Genomic DNA, 20,138 nt, shown 5'->3' with positions numbered 1-20,138 from the left:
ATGTGCTCCCTAATTCTGCCCAGGATGCTAAATGTCAAAATTACTTGGCCAAAGGGGGAATCAGCCTGAAAAGCGTCAACCCTTTCAGTTGCTATCACTGAGACCCGTACGAGGAGCTGATATTGTCGTAGCCCTAGCCAATATCCATGCTCAAGACTCACAGCTGTAAGTGTAGTACAACAGGCTTGGAACGGCCTTTATTGTTTTAGGGTTGCAAGGAAACAAAGAAAAGTCTATAGTCATTGATCTTTTTACAATTATCAGGCCCTCCAGAATGGTGTTTCATGATGGCCTTTTTTATATATAAGGGTTTGGAGAGAAGTTACCAAAAGTCCCGTGCAATACTGGCCAATATCTGCCTTGCAGTACTGAGTCTTCAATTGGGAACACATGGTATTTGGTGGAAGGCAAAACTTGGTGTTCCGAGTGTGACTTGAGGGATGGAGAGTTTATAAGGAGTGCCTTACCCATCGAAAACGACGTTCTGAATTGTCTGATACATAACAGTCCCAGCCAGCATAGGCGATTGTAATGCTCAAGTTTGAAGCGCCGCTTGTGGTGCGCCACGGCCTGGCGATGCACCATTAACGCGAACAGCAAGTAATGAGAGAGTGGCCAGGTTATCGAGAGTCAGGAAGAAGTGATCAAGGCATCATGTGTAACGGAGTGGATTAACGGGATCCAAGGTGCTATAATAGGTGCGGATTCATTGCACACCCTACGTGGTGCTGCTGTGTCTGTTTCTTGCAAAACCCAAACCGAACCGCCACTCTTCGTATTGCTAGAAGTTGCCGGCTGGTCTAGTTTAAACACACGGTAAATCAAGTACTAAACTTGGTTCTGTGGTCCAGCTCTCCCACGCCTGTGACCACTCCCATCCACCAGACTCTCCTGTTCTTTCCAAAATAGCACTTGATGAGCTTGGACAAGAACAGAGGAAGGTGTGGCGATGGAATCGCCAATATGCAGGAGGTTTGGAGCAATGCTGTTGCAGAAGCTGTGGTGGTCGGCCATTTACTTATGAAAACATGCAATTAAAGATATGTGTGACGCGTTGACGAGAGGAATCTTGCCCTTCTGTCGCAATTCTCTTGCTTGGCCTGTATTGTCTAAAACATTTCGAGGTGTGTCGCCTTTCATGCCAGGGGAATCAGGTTAAAGGCTGGCCAGTAATCGTGACGCATATGATTACCATATGTGCAGCCTGAAGGGGGAGTGTTCGTCTTTGGTCTGGCCGGTATCATCTCAGGCGGGAGCAAGAAGTACAGCGCTAATACTACCAGGGAGGAGAGACAATGATGTTGTAAATAGGTTTTGACCGGCTGGTTGTATGTAAGTATGGTTGTGGGTTCAGGACGAGAGATACCATAATATGGTGATGGATAGCATGATGGATCCAGACAGAGCGAAACGCTGTCTTTCCGTCGGGGCCCAAGAAGCAATGATTAGGTATGTGCCTGGGTCGTAGATGGCTGCCAACCCATTGCCTCCAAGGCCCGTTCTTCAAGATTACCTGTTCAGAGGCACTGGTGAGTCGACGTGGCAGTTAAACACTGTCGCTATCTCTTCCTGTTGAGAAAGAATGGATGGAATTGCGAACTCGGAGCGGTAGGGTTTGGGACATCTGAAGAGAAACCCCGAGAAATGGTGGACTGAGCGGATGAGAGTGAGAAGGCGATCCAGCCCAGCCCTGGCAGATGGTATAGCGGCAGGAGAACAGAAGAAAAGGGACAAGGGGAAGTATGGATGGAGAAACTGGACCGTTAGAGCTTGTGCCGCGCGCACCCCGCTGCATGCTCATTGCCGCTGACCTCCCGTTACACCAGATGTGACGCTGCGGGAGGCTTACACATCTGATCGACCGGAGAGTAACGCTGACGGCCACGGTAATGCTTCCGACCAACCAGTGGAAACCCTACGCTTGCGCACGATGCGAGTCTGACTGGCCGGCATATGAGTGATGTGCCTTGGAGAGCCCACGTCCAATCGTTGCCGCCCATGTTTGTGAGTTTATTCAAAAGGGTTGCCCAGCGTTCCTTTCGTTTTGGCGCATAGGCTATTGCAATGTGCCTGGCGTCTTCCTTTGCAGGATTGACGACATCATGTGAGATTTGACACAACACATTGGCGACACGCCGACGAGAGAGGGCTGTGCTCGTCTTGTCGCCAAGATTCCACGCAACAATTAGGAATGCCGCCGCATTTCCACCCCCAGGCCAGGAAAGGGTCGGATCTCCGCCACGGTGGTTCGATAAAAGTTACAAACACAGGCCGGGTTTAACGGCTATTGCACACTTTGTAGAACTGGACCGGACAGCCTCGTCCAAATGGAAAACAATGTGCAGCTCGCTTACGGAGAAGGAAGTGTCACCGGCGATGATAAATTGCCCGGCTAACTCGGCCGAAAACCGGCCGACAAGTTGGGACGCATGCCTTAGCCTGGAAAAATGCAGCCCATGGGGTCGATAGTAGACGCTGTCGAACGCCATGACTCTCGGCTTGACTCGGCCTAGCCTTGTGGAACGTGCTGCCGCTTTCGCTGTTATTGGTCTAACATGGAGGTAGGCCGTGGTAGCACACAAGCCAGCTAGTGCAGATCGAGATCCCCATTCAGGGTCTTGCCGCTTTGAGATACTATAGAAACCATGATTGGGCTGCGAGTTGCGACAGATATCGCAAAGATCGTCCAAGTACACTGCTAGTCTGAAGCAGGGTCAATCCCCGGGGCGAAAATGATCGCGCTACGGCGTGCCTGGAGCAGATCAGATTGGGGCATACACTTTGCCTTAGCATCCCGTCCCGCGATACATGCAGGGCCCCGACGGGATGGCGGGGGACGCTAGGCCGGGCGGATGATAGATACATGGGCCGGGAGACAACCTTCATTCGCCCTCAAGTCCCATTCCATTACTGGATTAGCAGCCCTGAGTTGCGGGCTGGTAGTTATGCAAGAGGCCACCAAGAAAGGCATAGGTTGACACCTCAGGGTCGATTCGCTTGCGCACACCTAAAGCAACTGGCGCAAAATGGAGCATCGGGTTTTGGATCTCATGCGTGTTGCAGTTGCGGTTGCTTCGCAATACAAAAATCTAGATCGGGGTCTGATAGCGCCGGGACAGACGAGACGGACGGGACGGTAGAAAGCTGTCGTGCTGATGGTGATTAATTGCGTTAGTATTTAATCCAACCACGCCTCTGCTCGTGTTATTGCGACACGACTTACATAAGCTGCGGGTCTGCAAAATTATTTCAGAGCCGGGGAAGAGGAGAGCTTGCTGCCAGCTCGAACCACGCACCCCTGCCAATCTGCATCTGTGTACGGATGAGCCCGTATTCGTTTCTCTCGGTGTTCGGTCGACTAAAATGTGGAGATTACCAGCGGGTTTCTGTTTGTGGGCATCCGAGATGGGCTTTAGGTGAGGGAGAGAGAGGCTGTGACCGTCCAGGCGGCTGACAATCGTTGTTAATGGTCGATGTGAAAACGTTTTTTGCATGTTCAAAAAACATCAAATCTAAATGAAAAAGAAATCCAAAAAAATGATTCATGTCAATCGCTGACGGGAATTGAGCCCGACGTGGGGGTCGAACCCACAACCTTGAGATTAAGAGTCTCACGCTCTACCGATTGAGCTAGCCGGGCAGATGGAACATCTGCCTTGGGATTGTTGAGGTGGGAGACGGAAAACCACATTATAGAGGTCCGCGGATGCGAAAATTAGCCACCAGAAAGAAATAAGTGAAATGCGATTTTTTCACCGATAGAGATTCAAACAATAGCTGGGGAGTGAGAAATTTTGCGATGCGTCCACCGTTGGCCCTGGGTTCTGACGCCGCTTGCGTGCAGCCGAAACTCCATGAACCTGCATCCAGAGGCTTGCAAACGAGCAACGAGCCCAGGCGCTGTGCCCTTGGGATTTCAAAGACTATCATGTTGGATACCAGAGCCGCCCAAAATCTTCGTTGTGTATAATCGCGTTGTTGATCACACAAGTAGCTGGATGGGCAGACCCAGACGGGTGTATATGTGTTGCATTTGTTCAAAGTCCCGTCAAGTAGTATACTGGCAATAATTGGCCATGAATTCTCTGGTCTCATTTAGCGTTTGCACGACGTGCCGGAGTTTTAGACAAAATGGTCGCTGCAGCTTCGGAGAAACTGAATGATGTGATGCAGAGCGTCGACCTCTTCCCAAGCTTGTCGCAGAGTTGTTTCCGTGCCTCAGAAGCCGGTGGATGAGAATTGAGAGGGACAATGTTCAACCCAGCTCGATTTTTAGGCTGTTGTCTGCAACAGGCCCCTCGTTGTCAAATTCAACAGAAGCTGCAATCTGCCAGCCTTTGCGCCGTCGGTGCCGTAAATCGATTGTTTTCTGTTTCCGGTTTGTCCTGCGGGAACGGCCTTCAGTTGGTCCAACTCATCTTCAGAAACGATAAGCTGTCCAAGCAAGACGACGAGACGCCCGTTGGACACTCCGTCTTGACATGTATGGCCATGGTCCGACGGGTGTCCGTTTCCCGTTTCTGGGAACAGAGTCGGTGGTTCGATGATCCGCGGACATGCTTCTATTGCAAGATGCAAAGGCAGTTAACCTAAAAACGACCTCTCGGCGGCGGCTTGCATGACCTTGGCGATGCAATGAAGACCACTCAGGTAATTTTCTGCTTCGTGTTTGGCCAATTCCAAGATCCCTGCTCCCCGACTCTTCGTTCAGATGGCTCCCATGGATACGAAAAAGCAGGACAGTGTTGCCGGAAAGCATGGATTCGACGTCGCCACGGCCAGGGTTGTCATGTCCGCGCTCGTTGGCAACAAATGGAAATGCCCACGACTTGCGGGAGGCCGTTCTCTGCCGTCGGGGATTTGGCGCATTAGAGGCGCGTGAAAACCCCAAGTGTTTCTGCAGCAGGTCAAGAGGAGTGACGTGTATGGCTTCGCAAAATATGTCTCGATTCGTGCTAGCCAGGCAAAGGTTCGCCTGCTGAAACCCGAAGGAGAGGGAAGCTCAGGCCAAAAGTCGGGACGACCAGGGCCTGATGGCTTGACAGGAGGGGGCGTGTTGGGTCGAAGGATTGCTGTGTGCAGGGGTTGGGGACACACGCCCTTCAATGTACGGTACAGTTGAAAAAGTAGTTCGGCAATACCGAAAAGCCCATTTCCGCCACTTTAACATAGTCTACAGTTATGTTTGCCTGGAAGTTGGCGGTATGCGCAGGTTGGCTTGCATTCTGCTGGAGGCGACAACATCTCTAGCAGGAAGGTCGTCAACTAAAGGATCTGCCCCCTTGGTTGCTTTATGTGCCAGTCCGCTTGGCGTAGCTGTCGCCAGGCTCACTGCCAATAACAAGTAGTCAGTCGATTCTGGCGGTACTCGCGCCATGGCATGTAGAGGGCTTGGGTGACTGTCGTTCGCTGGACGTACCAGGCCAACCGGCCCGGCTGGCTAGCGTGACCTATTGGTTGCCAACACTGCAGATGAGAGATTTTGTTGTACGTCGAGAAGAGTACTTGGTGTGTGAAATCGGGATAACTCCGGCCTTGGGAGGCTTGAGATCCAGGTTCCTGCGCCTGCGCGGGGGCGGAAAGGCGGGTTGTTGTGCAGAATCTATGTGCCGGTTGAAGGGATGATTGACCGACCTGTAAGCGGCAGGTTAGACCCAGCGAGCGATTGTGTCTAGTATTGAACTTTTTACGTATGCTAATTCATAATTGATGGCGAAATAGTCGTCAAGGCAGCCAATCAAACTGGTGAGTATAGGTGTACGTGTGAGGCCAGTGGGGGTCAACATTGTGTATATTGTGCACCTTTCCCATGTGCCATCCATCAGCCCAGAGACAGCCACTGAAAATCCACCATAAGGACGATCGCCTAAGATTTCCTCATGTAGACTACACTGTCTGGGCGGCGTATAGACAAGTCCCCAGCGCACAGCCACCCTTCAATCCGACAGGCTCGAAGTACGACGTCCGGGAGGCGCGCGGGAGTTATGCGGGAGGGCGCGGGAGGCGGGCGGGGGCGGCACGTATGTCTCCCCGGCGATAGAAGAAAGTCCCAGTTACGATGTAGAGCACCCCATCTTTCCCCAGTCTTCATGTCAGTTGTCGTCTCGCCATCCCAACATCCGAATTCGGGCCTGCAGCTAAAGGGATCCTGTCATGCCCCATTTCCTGCAGTAATCAGGCCATACCACGAAAGCTACCCCTGCTCGTCACCCTTGCCTGCATATTGGCCCCCTCCCCCCCCTGGGGGGATCTGGCCTGCACCCTTGAGCCCGTCAACGTCAGAGCAGCACCCTCCGGGTGAGGCCGGTTATGGGACGATTTGGCGTCATAAAGTTGGTTGAATTTCGGAACAGATGGTTGCCGGATTCCAAAGGCTATCTTCCCCTGTTGGCTGCTGCATAACCTGTCACTTTCCGTATCCTCTGCTTCCCAAATAGGCGACGGCGAGCCTGTCATCAGTCATATTGGCCGTTCGGTGCGTTGCCCCATCTGTCCGTCTCGCAGCCTCCATACATTCTTCCGTGTCCAGGCCATTGGTTCCTCCGTCCCTTCCCCATCTTTTCTTGTTTTCTCCATCTTTCGTGTTTTCAAAGATGGGGGCATCGATCTGACCGGGTTCGGCGGCATCTCGACAGATCGTGGCTGCGAAGACGGTTCTCGATAGGAAATACAAGACAAGTGACAACTCCCAACCAAGATAACGTAAGACGGGCAATTTCTTGTGCCGACGGGCCAACCCGCCACCCTACATACAAGGGGTTCCTTGTCGATACTCTTAAAATCTGTTCAATGATCGACTCTGCCGTGTAGATTCCCATCAATCACCACAGAAAATAAACCGAATCAAGTCATCCCAAGCGAACTCGGAACAGGGAAGTCGTTCAGAACAGTATCCGCTGCTTACTTAATTCTAACCGGACGGTCACCAGTCACCACCAAATTGATAGATCCTTCATGGAGCCCAGTGTCTAGCCGACGTTACATTCGACGCCGTTCGCAGACGCACGCTGCGGATGATGTCAGCAGACGATGCAACAGAGCCGGTCCTCCACAGTGGGGACCTTGCTCAGGCTGTTCTACACTCGGTACGGGCTGGTCCCGACATTGGAGAGCTGCACGGATACCGGAGCTTGATTGGCAATGTGCAAGCCAGAGACAATTAGGCAGAAGCTGCATGGATGGGAAGGCCCTGGCCAGGAGGATCGACGGTGCCAAGCTCAGGCTGTTCTAGCTGCAGCCTTCAGGTTTACTCAGGCCTTCTGGAGGGATGGCATGCCAGAGATGCTTGGCATTGTGTAGGCCAAAGATTTTTTAGGCAGAAAATGCATGCGCGGAGAGTCTCAGCAAGGACTCAGGAGGATCAACAATGGAGTGCCAACGGGGTGCTCCGGACAAACGCCTACCTATGAGTGCTGCTTTGTGTCCGGGTCGAAGTCCGAGCCTGCCAGGAGGATTCAAATGCTTTGTCCTGAGCACCCTGCTACCTATTTGAATAAGTGGGGGTAGCCCTGGTTGTGCCCCATAGGGTTCCATGTTGGTTCTCGCTTACGTACGCCACCCAACAGCACGGCTTGCTCATGATGCAGGCCAAGAATTGGCGCATGGCCATGTTCTGTCTTTCAACGCCCTCATTGGCGTGATTCCCGTAACCGTTCTTGAAATCACAACTCTAAAAGCATTTCACTGCATTTTGAGGTCTCCAAATATTACAAAGTTGACCGCAACGGCCTCGATAGTCTGAGGACTGAACCCACACACACCCATCCTTTTTGACGGCTACACGACGCCTGCATTGCAGCATTCGAAGATGTATTCTGTCCACACACTGTCTTCTACATTTGGAAACCTGGACAGAGTGTGCAAAACTTCTGATTCGTCATTGTTTTGTAAACTACTCGATGTAGCGCTGACCGTAAAAGGGATGCACTTCCCTGCATCATTATATGCGTATGTTGCATGTTCATATATTGGCATATCCCGGTACGACCTGCCTGGTGTCGGTAGATGCTTGGCGCCGCGCCAGGATGTGAGTGGAGAGCCATCATCTCATAGCCTGCCGAGACCCCGGCCTGCCTGCAGGTTGCCACACCTCAGTGCGCCCTTCCAAGCAGTAGGCAGTCGTTCGTGCTCAGCACGCCAGTCAAGCCGTAGGGTCTGCCAGAAGTTCTACTGCGCATGTATCAAAGTTTCCCCTTGCAGCAAACATGCAAAAGCTCCCGTGGGAAGCGGCAGCGCGGCACTTGGCTCACACCTACCCATGCCAAGATGCGGTCATTTCACAAACGGCGGATCAGGAACCCCGTGTTCTCTTCCCTACGGTCCCTACGGCACCGGGAACCCCATGTTCTCTTTCCTACGGGATCAGGAACCCCGTGTCCTCTTGCCTACGGAATGACGCCACCGTGCTGCCCGGGGACGCAGGGAGTGCGGGTGGCAACCCTCCTGAAGACGTAAGTAAGTTACCACATTCACCGCTGGTGGTTGCCACATTGTCGCTCAATTGTCTAGGATTGTTATACAGTACTGTCTACGAGCGTTACAGACTGGCGGGTGGGATGGAGAGGCCCCTTTCAACCAGGATTGTATACAGATTGTGTGTGGGGCACGCAATACCCCCCTCCCCTCTCCCCCTCGATGATACATGACTCGGTGTAGGATCAAGACCGATCTTGGCCTCCTACGGCACCGCCTCCTCGGCCATGGCACAGAGTTTCGATAATCGCAAGGACCGTGTCCGACCGGTTTTCCTGGCTGTATGGGTCGGTCCTTGCTAGTAGGGCTGTTGTCAAAGCCCAAAGGTTTGGAAGCTGTACGGACCAGTCCGGTTAGTGACAAGGCTTCTACGGCCTACCCATGTCCAGTCGGCTGTGGCTGGTAACAGTCGATGTGGCTGGGACGGGCCCGCGCAGGGTTGAGGTTAGCACTTACATCGTTTTGTACTTTCCGCCTCCTCCTCAAGGCGTCTTCCGTGTTCTCCACGCGGGCTTCTCCCATATCGCCGCTTGCTGACCTGTTGCCGTCCGCACTCATCCTCTGCTGCGTGATGTATGTGTTCAGTTCTTGAACGAGAACTTCCTCGGCGCCAAGTGTAATCTGTTCCTGGAACCCTCTGCGCTCCCACTCACTCCAGCCCTTCGCGGCGCTGTGGAGCGTGTTCAGAAGCCGTGGTAGCCGTCGGTTGCGGCTCAGTCTCTGTTCCTGGTACAGTGAAGGCATGTCCTCAAACGTCTCTGTGTAGTATGCCGCGACGGCCTCGTCTAGAGTTTCAAACCCCACCGCCGCCGCCTGCTCCATGACATGACGGACCCGGCCCTGAGGTAGGTCAGGCGTATCAAGACGCTGCCGACTGTCTCCCCACGGCGCTCTGTCGTTTTCTGGAGAAAGTCGGGGCTGCATTCCTCTGTCGCCATGTAAGCCTCGCATGCTCTGTGCTGAACAGAACGGGTCATCTAATGTGAATCCTGTCATTATATCGGATGCTGAACATGATGGTCCTGGAGTAAGTGGTTCTTGTGGGCCGTACGATCCGTGTAATGTGTTCCATGATGAAAATGGTGTGGCGTGTGTGAATGTTGCAGGTGATTGAAGCGAGTTGAAAAAGGCCTCCTGGTCTGAGACTCGGGTCCTGTAGGGCGTGCCGTTGGTATCGAAGTGCTCCGGCGGTGCTAATGCAGAAAAAGTGAGTCAGTGTTGCCATTCCGTGTTTCGTAACTTATATGAGCGACATACTCATGAAGAAGTCGACAGCCAAGGCCGGGTCGTTTTGCATCGTCGGTGGTGGGAATATCGGGTTCACTGGTGTAGGGGCTGCAGCCATTGGCAGAGTCGTGCTGAGCGGCTGTGCTTTGATCGATTCTTCTACGTATTGCTGGTGGACTTTTACTTTCTCCTGAAGCTTTTGGAGCTTGGCCTTGGACCGCGCATCTGTACACGAGATACCGTTAGCCGCTTGGGATTGTTTGTGGTAGGCGAGACAATGCGGTGTTGTTCTACACGTACCATGGGCATTCCGGCCGAAAGCATCATGTTCTCTCTTTTTTGTGTTGGCTCCCGAGCCGGACGGACGACGAGTGCAGTACATGTCTGTTGGAGTGGTGACTTCTGCGGTCTCGCTGCCCTGGCGGCTTCTTCCAGTATCGCTCGCGGTTGAAGACATGGTTGGATGATGCACTTTAACGTTGCTTCTTCTTCTTCAAGATCGCGGGTCTGATAGGGTCAGGCGAGGGCCACGAACAGTTTAATAGAAGTGACAGAGTAACCGCCCACGTGGATACCTGATGCATCTGGGGCAGGTGCAAAACTGTTGGAGGTCTGGCGCGATCAAGGTATGTGCCTTTTGACCAGTAAGCCGGAGGAAACCAGAGCGGCAGGGTAGTGTGAGGACTGTGTACATGGTGACAGCCAAGATCATAAGATCTGTGAATGAAGTTGTATGCAGTGGTTGAAGACTTGGCTAGCCGTCTGCGGGGCCAAGACCCGAAGGATCGATGTGCTTCAGGATTAATTTCGAGGTGGGCGGGCCGGGCTTTCGAAGGAAGTTCCCAAAGGGCTGAGCGGTTCCCCAGCAGAGGAAGATTCGGTACTGACAAGGCGCTATACATCACGTCAGCAACTTGATGCAACACGACTTTCGACTATACTAGAATTAGGCCTATTTACCATCGAACCGTCGATCAGAATGACCTGGCCAAGGGGCATCTGGCACTAAGAGCGTTGCTTGGCCCAGAACACTGGAGGGCAGGGAACGGATGGTTAACGAGCAGGATACAAGCGGGTTGAGGTACTTCATTTCCTTCAGCTGTTGGGTGCACGCCCGCTGTCGGTTTAACCCATGCTGCTCCATACCCATCCTCGTTTGCTTGCCCTTTTGGTCGCTGCACCCGACAACAGACATATTGTACATATCCACAAAAGTGCAGGCACAGCGTACCGTCACCAGAAGCATGCGTTGGGCCAGGTGTTGTCGGCCTGCCTCCGAACCAGTTTGGATTCCCGGCATATAGGGAGTGAGACAACATCGCCGCACAGCCTCTACAGTGCGGTAGATCACGGCGCGGGGCGCTGAGTAAGATGACGGCTGGGCAGATCTGAATAGGCGCGGGCGAGAAATAAGCCGTTGCCGGTTATTCGAATCAGCCTTTGTCATATTGAGTTCACAATTTTAAACACAACAAGAGCCTCAAGTTTGGTACAGCCTGGCTGGCTGGCTGAGTCGAACCGGCGAATACCCAGCGTGGACAAGGGTAGACGCAATGCAACACGTTGGATGAAGGAACACGTCCGTAAGCGACGCGGCCCGCCATAAAGCAGGGATATACCTGGAGGAATGCCGTACACCGGTTGATGGATCGGCCGAAGGATCTTCCGAGTATCTCCGCTGGTATTCTACCGTCAACTACGGACAGTTAAATTTTCCCGGACCTAAGTACCTAATGCCACTAATGCCAGGATCTGTTACATCCGGCCAAGGTCAGTGCAGAAATACCCTTGCTGGCCATGTTCTTGTGGAAAGCCAGCGGCTACGAAGTAGCCAATTCGGTCTAGTTTCTGCGGCATGCAGGAGCAAGGTGGCACGGAAAAGATGCATTCATAACTGTCGTATACCTTGGTTGGCTGGTTGTGATGGCACCTCATTTCCTCCGCCAATTACGCCAAACATGCACTCCTTTTGTTCTAGAAGGACGTAGTGCGGGGTTAAGAATGATTTCCGATTAATCGATGCTTGAGAAGTAGGGGTTCTCTGTTACCGCGGAGCGGTGTCCCGTGCCCCTGAAGACCAACACAACCCAATTCCACCATACAGAAGAAAGACCTCGCAGCCGGTCTCGGCGCACGGATGGACGATTGCTATGTCGTGATGGGAACTCCAAGCGTAACTGTTGCCACCTACACTGGTCGGAAGGTGAAGCTAGTGGGCGCCGAAGCGTACTAGCAACAAGATTGTTGACAACCCGAGATCAAGGAGATTCTGACTTGAGGCAAATATACGCCATGGATCTAGGATGTAGCACGCAGACCTAGGGCATCAAGTCCATAAGCGGTTCTGAGACTTCACGTGGCGGAGTGGGGAGAATGAAGATTGGATGCAGGAAGATCAGCACAGTACATATTGCTGGAGAACCACCTATAGTACCAGGACACTGGATCCTTTTATTTTACAACAAAGGGGTTGGATCCAATTGTCGATCTGTTAATATAAACCAAGGAACTTGGCGATGATTAGTTCGCAGGTCCATTTAAACTCTCGTACTCCACCGAGTCTTCAGTTGCATTGTGTCTGGGACCATGCGAACGGTTGGGACCTGCAGCAGTCCCTGCGGATTTTCCAATATGTACGGTCTGGAACAATCATGTAGGTGATGTGGTAAACCCAAAACGCGTAGTCAACCAGAGTGAAGAAGAGCCGATGAGCCGTATGGTGAAAGTGTCAAGTCGGTCTTTGTACCATGTAGATGATGAGGCATGGTGATGCCGGGGACGGAGTAGGGGAAGAATCATAATCATGCAGAGTACCGTGGTCTGTTTACTCCTGAAGGTTATGATGATCGAAGCAACACACCAGAAGGCGATGGTGGAGTTGTTTGAAAGGTAAACGGAAATCCAAGACAGACCCCACGATACAGTAGCTAGCGATTTCTTAGATGCTAACTTGGTGTTTTGACGGGAAACATGAACAAAGATGGCCGTGACAGGGCTCTTTGCACCATAATGATGATAGGCCAGACTTGGACCCAAGGCCCTTTCGCTACTGATGTTGAGGCCCCACCACTCGTAAAACTTCCAAACCGATGATTGGCTCTTTTCAATGCACGTCTCGTAACTCATACTGCATCCCATGGAGGACGAGTGGACGTCAGTGCTTACTATGTAGGAGCCACTCTGGGCGAGAGGAACTGGCCACTCAGGGGGCTTAGCGAAGGAATTTTGATCCTACGGAATGTAATTGTTACGAGGTACAAGATTTTGCTCAGAAAATTTGCTGATCGTACTTGTACCAGCAAACTTGAGGGTCATATGGAGCAACGTCGTAGTCGATGTTAGCCGGAAAAAAAGATATACCCGATACTGTCCCCTTGACACGACAAGAATAACAAGGACAATTGGGAGCGGTCCATGTATTTTCATCGACTCGCACTAGAATGGGATACCAATAATACAAGATCGGGGGTAGGATTTGCCCCGGGACCTCGGTCGCGTTGCACTCCCGTCTGCGTGGCGCATCTTTTTCGGAGTCCGGTATATACTCCACGCCCGCCCCAGACAGCCTCTCTTTGATGAGAGACTCTTTCCATTTTCTTATTTCTTTTTGCTCTCTCCTACAATGAATATGGGGGTGTTAGAAGATGCCGTGTCCGCCGAAAAACCACAAACAGTTCCAATGACGGAAAAGACACCGCACGGGTTGGCCGTTCCGGCAGAAGGGTCTGATAAGGTGACCGAGGTCAGGAGACGCCCCGAACGCGAACCGGGCCTCAAAGACTACATCCGCGTCTTTTCCTACGCCACGAAATGGGACATCGTCATATACATCTTCGCGTCCCTCGCCTCCATCGGCGCAGGGACTACGCTGCCTCTGATGAACATTGTGTTCGGCAGCCTGGCCGGGCAGTTCACCAATTACTTCATGGACCCGCCCCGCATGACGCAGCCCGAGTTCGAGGTCTTACTGGACCAGCTGGCTCTCTATATTCTGGGATTGTTCGTAGGCCGCTTCGTGCTCAACTGCATCAACAAGTTCTGCTTCCGGATGATCGGCGTCCGACTCTCCTCCGCCATCCGCCTGCACTACATACAGTCTATTTTCGGTCAGTCTGTCCACGTGCTTGACTCGATGCCGTCTGGCGCTGCAGCGAGCACCATCACCAGCACGGCAAACACCCTCCAAATCGGTATTTCCGAGAAGCTCGGCACCTTTATGGAATTTAATGGCACCATCTGGTGCGCCATTGTTGTTGCCTTTGTGTGGAGTTGGAAACTGACCCTGGTGACCTCGTCAATCATCGTCTTCATCCTGCTCGTTGTCAGCACCTTTTTGCCCTTCATCATTCGGCTGCAAAATGACCAGGCCAAAGCCGAGGCCAGGGCCAATAGCGTTGCCAGCGAGTCTTTCAGCAGCATCCGCATGCTGACCGCCTGCGGCGCGCAGCAAAGCATGATCGCTCGCTACTCCAAATGGGTGGACGACGCCCGCGCCAAGGGCCAGCGGATGGCACCTCTGCTCGCCCTCCAGTTTGGACTTGTCTTCTTCGGTACGTACGCCGTCTTCGCCCTCGCCTTCTGGTTCGGTACCCGGCAGTTCGCCGACGGTGAGATGTCCAACCCCGGAACCATCATCATCGTTCTCATGTCCGTCATGATGATCGTCATGTCCGTCGAGCGGATCGCGAACCCCCTCATGGCCGTGTCCAAGGCCATGGTCGCCGCCTGCGAGTTCTTTGCTGTTATTGATGTCCCTCAGCCCGATACCGGCCACCTGAGGGAGCCGGACGTCAACGCGACCGACGACATCGTCTTCAAGAACGTCACTTTTGCGTACCCGAGCCGACCACACGTCAAGATCCTGGACAACCTGGACCTCACCATCGAGGCGGGCAAAAACACGGCAATCGTTGGACCCTCCGGGTCTGGAAAAAGCACAATTGTCGGCCTGGTCGAGAGGTGGTATAACCTGCGCGAGCAGCACGTCATTGAAAAGACGATAGATTTGGAGAAGGCGAAGAAAGCGAAGAAGAAGAGCAAGAACAACAAGGAAAAGAACGGGGGTGTGGTGGATTCAGTCGATGACGACAACGAAGAGGAGCCCGGCACCGAGGAGAGCCATCCCGCCGTACCTCTTTCGGGAAGCATTACCATTGGCGGAAAGGCGCTCCCGGACATCGAACTCAAGTGGTGGCGTTCCCAGATCGGTCTTGTTCAACAGGAGCCGTTCTTATTCAACGACACCATCTTCCGCAACGTCGCATACGGGCTGATCGGCTCAGCGTGGGAAGATGCGCCCGAGGAAGAAAAGAGGCAACTCGTCAAGGAGGCCTGCCACGAAGCGTTCGCGGACGAGTTTATCGACCGCCTCCCGGACGGTTACGACACGGCCGTCGGCGATGGCGGCGCCAAGCTTTCTGGAGGCCAGCGCCAGCGCATCGCAATCGCCAGAAGCATTGTCAGGAAGCCCAAGATCATCATCCTCGACGAAGCCACCAGCGCAATCGACGTTCGCGGCGAGAAGATCGTGCAGGCGGCCCTCGACCGGGTTGCTATGAACAGAACCACAATTACCATTGCCCATCGTCTATCAACAATCAGAAAGGCCGACCGAATCGTTGTCCTGCGTAAAGGGCAGGTCGTCGAGTCTGGAACGCACGACAGCCTTTTGGAGAACGAATCTGGCGCGTATCATGGTCTCGTCGTCGCGCAGCAGCTGTCCCTCGGCCAGCCCACCGAGGCCGATGTGGCCAGTGGCGAGGAAGACTCGAGTGAAGAACTAGCCATTGCAAAGACGAGGAGCGCCTCGCTGGCAGAGGGTGGCGAGGAGAGGCAACAGCATCGGTCTGACGGGGTTAACGTCTTCAACAACTTCTTCAGGCTGCTCACAGAGCAGAGAAACCGCTGGATCTACCTGATAATCGCCTTCTTCTCAGCCTGTTCGGCCGCCGGCACACCTCTGATGGCCTGGCTCTTTGCGCGAATTTTCCAGGTCTTTACATTCCCCGACGAAAAGACTATCCGTTCAGACGGCCAATTCTGGTCGCTCATGTGGGTGGTGCTCGCCGTGGGCGTCGGTATCGGCTATTTCTTCCAGGGTGCCATTGCCGTCCACATACAGCACAACATCAGCGCCATCTACAAGAAGGAATACTTCCAGTCCATCCTCTACCAAAAGACGGCCTTTTTTGACGAAGACGAAAACTCCCAAGGTACGCTTGTAGCGCGAGTTGCTGGCGACCCTAAGCAGCTTGAAGAGCTCCTGGGGTTGAACATGGCTTTCCTTCTCATGGCCGTGTTCAACATCGTGGGCGCCCTCTCCATCGCCTACGCTTTCGGGTGGAAACTGGCCCTAGTCGCTACGTTCGTCACGATGCCGGTCGGCTTGTTCTCCGGGTACTGGAGGTTCAAATACGAGCTCGAATTCGAGAAAATGAATGCCGCCGTGTTCGCCGAGAGCTCCAAGTTCGCCGCCGAGGCCATCGGTGCATTTAGAACGGTCTCCTCCCTTACAATGGAGAACGCTATCCATGCCCGGTATAACAAGCTGCTGCGGAGCCACGTGTACGAGGCCTATAAGAAAGCCCGTTGGACCAGCATACTCTTCGGCTTTGCCGACAGCGTCAACTTGGGCTGTCAAGGTCTTATTTTCTGGTACGGCGGCCGCCTTTTGGCCCGCCGCGAGTATGACCTTGTCGACTTCTTTGTCTGCTTCATGGCCGTTGTTCAAGGCGCCGAGGCTGCCGGCCAGGGTCTCAGCTACGGCCCTAATGCCGCGCAAGCTTCAGCCGCTGCAAACCGCATCATCGATCTGCGTAGCTCAAGCACCCAGAACAGCCAACCAACGACAGAGCAGATCCCGGATACGGAAGGCGGCGTTAAAATCGAGCTAAAGAATGCCCACTTCCGCTACCCGACCCGCGACACCCCCGTCTTCACAGGCATCGACTTGACTATCAAGAAGGGTCAATTTGCGGCCCTCGTCGGTCCTTCAGGATGTGGAAAGACGTCCATCATCTCCCTCTTGGAGCGCTTCTACAGCCTCGACAAAGGCGATATTCTCTGCAACGGCAAGAGCATTTACAGCCTCGACGCTAACGAGTATCGCAAGAACCTGTCACTAGTCGCACAAGAGCCGTATATGTTCCAGGGCACAATTCGCGAGAATATTTGCCTCGGTGTCGAGTCGGAGACCATCACGGACGAACAGTTGCACCAGGTCTGTCGCGATGCCTCGATTCATGACTTTATCGTGTCCCTTCCCAACGGCTATCATACCGATATCGGCTCCAAAGGCTTTTCGTTATCCGGTGGCCAGAAGCAGCGCATCGCCATCGCGCGTGCTCTCATACGCGACCCCAAGATCCTGCTTCTGGACGAGGCAACGTCATCGCTCGATTCGGAGTCAGAAAAGCTGGTCCAGGCGGCGTTCGAGCGCGCTGGAAAGGGCCGCACCATGGTATGTGTCGCACATAGACTAGCGACGGTCCAGAACGCCGACGTCATCTTCGTCTTTGGCGAGGGCAAAGTAATAGAGAAGGGGACTCATCAGGAGCTGTTGAAACTACAAGGCGTGTACTGGCATATGGTAAGTCTAGCTCTGAGATGCACGCGCCCACCCCAGTACCAATCGCTGACCCGAGAGAAACAGTGCCAAAGTCAAGCTCTCGATAGGTAAAGAGGCCATGCTGTCCGATTCTGGTCTAGCGACTTGACGAGGACTCGGGCACGGCCCCAGAGCAGTCGCGTAACAGTTAGTGCCAGGCGGGCCAAGATATCTGCGGGGCCGCGGGCGGTTGAGACCACAGGATTCGGGTGGTCTCGATTCGCATGGTGTCAAAGCCCAGTGAGGTTTCGTGGCATACGAGGCGTCCCCTATTCAACAAGGGGGAACGTAATGGTGATGGATGATCAATATTTTTTCTCTTATAGACTAACTAATCAAAGCGATCCAATGTACATAGTTGATTATAGAACTTTTCCTTCGACTCTTTTTCTTTGTCTTTGTCCTGTACTATCCACACAACTTATTATTTAACCTTTAAATCAAACTGTCAAAACCCGTTGGTGACTAGCTGCAGAGTGAGATCAAGGTCTGAGGATAGAGGGCGCGCCGCCGTTGCTGTTTGTCTTCACGTGTTCGAAGTCTTCAGGCTCAGCCGGATGACTTCTCCCCGTTGCATGGAGTCATTCAAGGGAATGTGGAAAATGGAAAAACCCAATAACCCAGTATCGGAATGATTCTCTGTCACCACCACAGTGGTGTGGCGTGGGTGTGGCTCGCGCATGTGGCTGAGGGACAGTTCTGCTAAGCCTATTAATTACGAAGCGCCTTGGTGTATTTCCACACCGCTGCGCCACTCTCTTTATCCTACCACTTTTGCCTATAATAATCTCGTTTATACACATCAGGCATGTTGCATTTATTAATAGTAGCTTATGAATTTAGATTTTTTGCTCGCAAATGGTCTTGGCGGCAATATTGTAGAAAATGTAACTTCTGATTTTGGGGGTTGCTTGGCCTCCCCGAATTTTTAGCCCTGGAGATAGTAAGATTAATTAAACCCGCACATAGTTTCAGCGGATTAACGCCCGCCCTTTGACGTCTCCCCGTGAACAGTTTGTCAACTCGACTGGTAGTGAGGGTCGATTGGGTGTGTAGCTATCGTGCAAGCTATCGTGCAACGATGGATGGTCCTTTGTGATCCTTTGCGGGTGGAACCACGGCCCTAACTCCACTAGCATGGCCTCCTCGTGGATTACTCCGTAATGCCGCACCCGCTCAACCGGCAAATGTCCACAAGGCTTCCACACCATCAATGAATTGGCCAACTGCCGAAGGGTGGTCTGTGGATATCTCCGCTTCTTGGTGCCGGGACTGCCACTCATTTGGTACCGGCAGTCTCCTGCACTTTTGTAGTCTCATCCTCTTGATGGCCAGCGCCACGTCCTCTAGGGTTAGAGACAATGGCGAATCAGAGCCTTTCATCAATTCGCTCAAGTTACCAGGGCACAGGTGGTTCATTACGACGTTGCCAGGGCCGCTGCCGCTGCCTAAACATGCAATTCACTCTGATGTGAAGAGCAGGAAGAACTTTTGAAGGACAATATATGTCAACCCAGGGTACGATTCGCGTAATGTGGCCACAGATCACTTTCTAGCGTTGACTGTTGCTTTGACCCATAATTCCAAATCAGCTCAATATTCCCATTCACAATCGAACTATTGGAAAGGAAGATGCCAAGAAACAGCATGCAGCCGTTTGAGGGTAAAAGGCACACCTGGTGTATTACTATGTCTTCGGCTTGCACGGGAGATATTTTTATTCCCTCTACACACCCGCCAAGCAAGCTCTCACGAACGGCTTTCCACGCCAGTTTAAAGCCGCCTGAATAGTGACGTTGTACTGTTACATTAACAGAGCTGAATCTCACGTCATCCAGGGCCTGTTGTGGGTCATTCCAGAGGTAGTATGCGGCGGAATAAGCAGCATCTTTCCGGGCACACCTTCATAGGGCAGATTGGAGGAAAGGGGGTTGACTTATCACTTCCGGCCGCAGCACGCCTTTTATTGCAAATATTAGTTAGTTTCGCCGCGGAAAACGGATTAACACCAGGTGACTATCATAACAAGTTCCTTTCTTAGTGTTGCCGAGAAACTAGCACAGCACGATGGATGACACAGCGTATGTCGCCAGAGATGACGTACCATGTTCCTTTCCATTTTTGCTTACAAACATTGAGAGACACCAGAATTAGAGTTCAGGATCAAATCAATAATGATGGTTCAGACGGAGGGATCAAGTCAATGGTGAAAAGGTGAAAATATTTGACTGTCTAAATAGGAAACTTGAAAAGACTAATACAAAAAACGCCAGAAGCACCAACGCCCCGGGTGTAAGAACAGAACAATAATATATCAAACAAAAACTGATCCTACGCCAAAATACCCCTTAGGAAAGAAAGCCTGCTACATGTACGGGCTGTTTTTGCTATCTAATTTGACACCCATCCATTGAGTATGAGTCTATGATATGGAATTTTGATGGTGCTTCATCATTTCCAATAACTCGCGACTGCTTGATCATATAGATAAGAGCATTGAGATGTGTGGAAGAGAGTCCAGGTTTTCTAGTCTATATTAGCAAGAGGTCCTAAGTCTAGGTGTTACCCGAGAGTCGGGGGATGTTATCTTACCTATTTAATCATGCAAAGAAAAGATGCTACCACGCTTCAGAGTGATCTTGAATCATACTGAGCGCAGCGGAAGTTGTGTATGTTTTGGTGGCCATTATGCGTGTCCGTTGGATGCCTTCTTCGCGTGACCATTGGAGGTTTCTTTTGTGTGTCCGTTCGAAGTGTCTTTTGCGTGTCCATTGGACGTCTTTGTTCCATTTCCGTTGGAAGTCTCCGTCGTGTGACCGTTGGAGGTTTCTTT

The 20,138-nt window shown here is 52.5% G+C and overlaps 3 protein-coding genes across 3 annotated transcripts in view; 1 reads left to right on the top strand and 2 right to left on the bottom strand.

Annotated features, from left to right (window-relative positions):
* Window positions 1–8,847: 8,847 nt before the first annotated feature.
* EsH8_VII_000113 (uncharacterized protein) lies at window positions 8,848–10,156 on the bottom strand (the record flags this gene model as incomplete). The annotated part of the gene is made up of 3 exons (XM_083270246.1): window positions 8,848–9,665; window positions 9,730–9,924; window positions 10,000–10,156. The coding sequence occupies 3 exons, from the start codon at window positions 10,154–10,156 to the stop codon at window positions 8,848–8,850; spliced, it is 1,170 nt and encodes a 389-aa protein (XP_083127803.1).
* Window positions 10,157–13,378: 3,222 nt separating this feature from the next.
* Window positions 13,379–17,377, top strand: EsH8_VII_000112 (uncharacterized protein; the record flags this gene model as incomplete). The annotated part of the gene is made up of 2 exons (XM_083270245.1): window positions 13,379–17,287; window positions 17,351–17,377. The coding sequence occupies 2 exons, from the start codon at window positions 13,379–13,381 to the stop codon at window positions 17,375–17,377; spliced, it is 3,936 nt and encodes a 1,311-aa protein (XP_083127802.1).
* Window positions 17,378–19,991: 2,614 nt separating this feature from the next.
* The window catches only part of EsH8_VII_000111 (uncharacterized protein), a gene marked incomplete at both ends in the record, with an annotated part of 37,278 nt that continues 37,131 nt past the window's right edge, over window positions 19,992–20,138 (bottom strand). Inside the window, one exon of the mRNA XM_083270244.1 lies at window positions 19,992–20,134. Coding sequence (XP_083127801.1) covers window positions 19,992–20,134 — 143 coding nt within the window. The remainder of the gene's footprint in view (window positions 20,135–20,138) is intronic.

This window comes from Colletotrichum jinshuiense, chromosome 7 (assembly GCF_051148585.1).
Source record: "Colletotrichum jinshuiense chromosome 7, complete sequence".
NCBI classification, from domain to species: domain Eukaryota; kingdom Fungi; phylum Ascomycota; class Sordariomycetes; order Glomerellales; family Glomerellaceae; genus Colletotrichum; species Colletotrichum jinshuiense.
The sequence above is the reverse complement of the archived record's forward strand: the minus strand, read 5'-3'. Positions and strand labels throughout refer to the sequence as shown.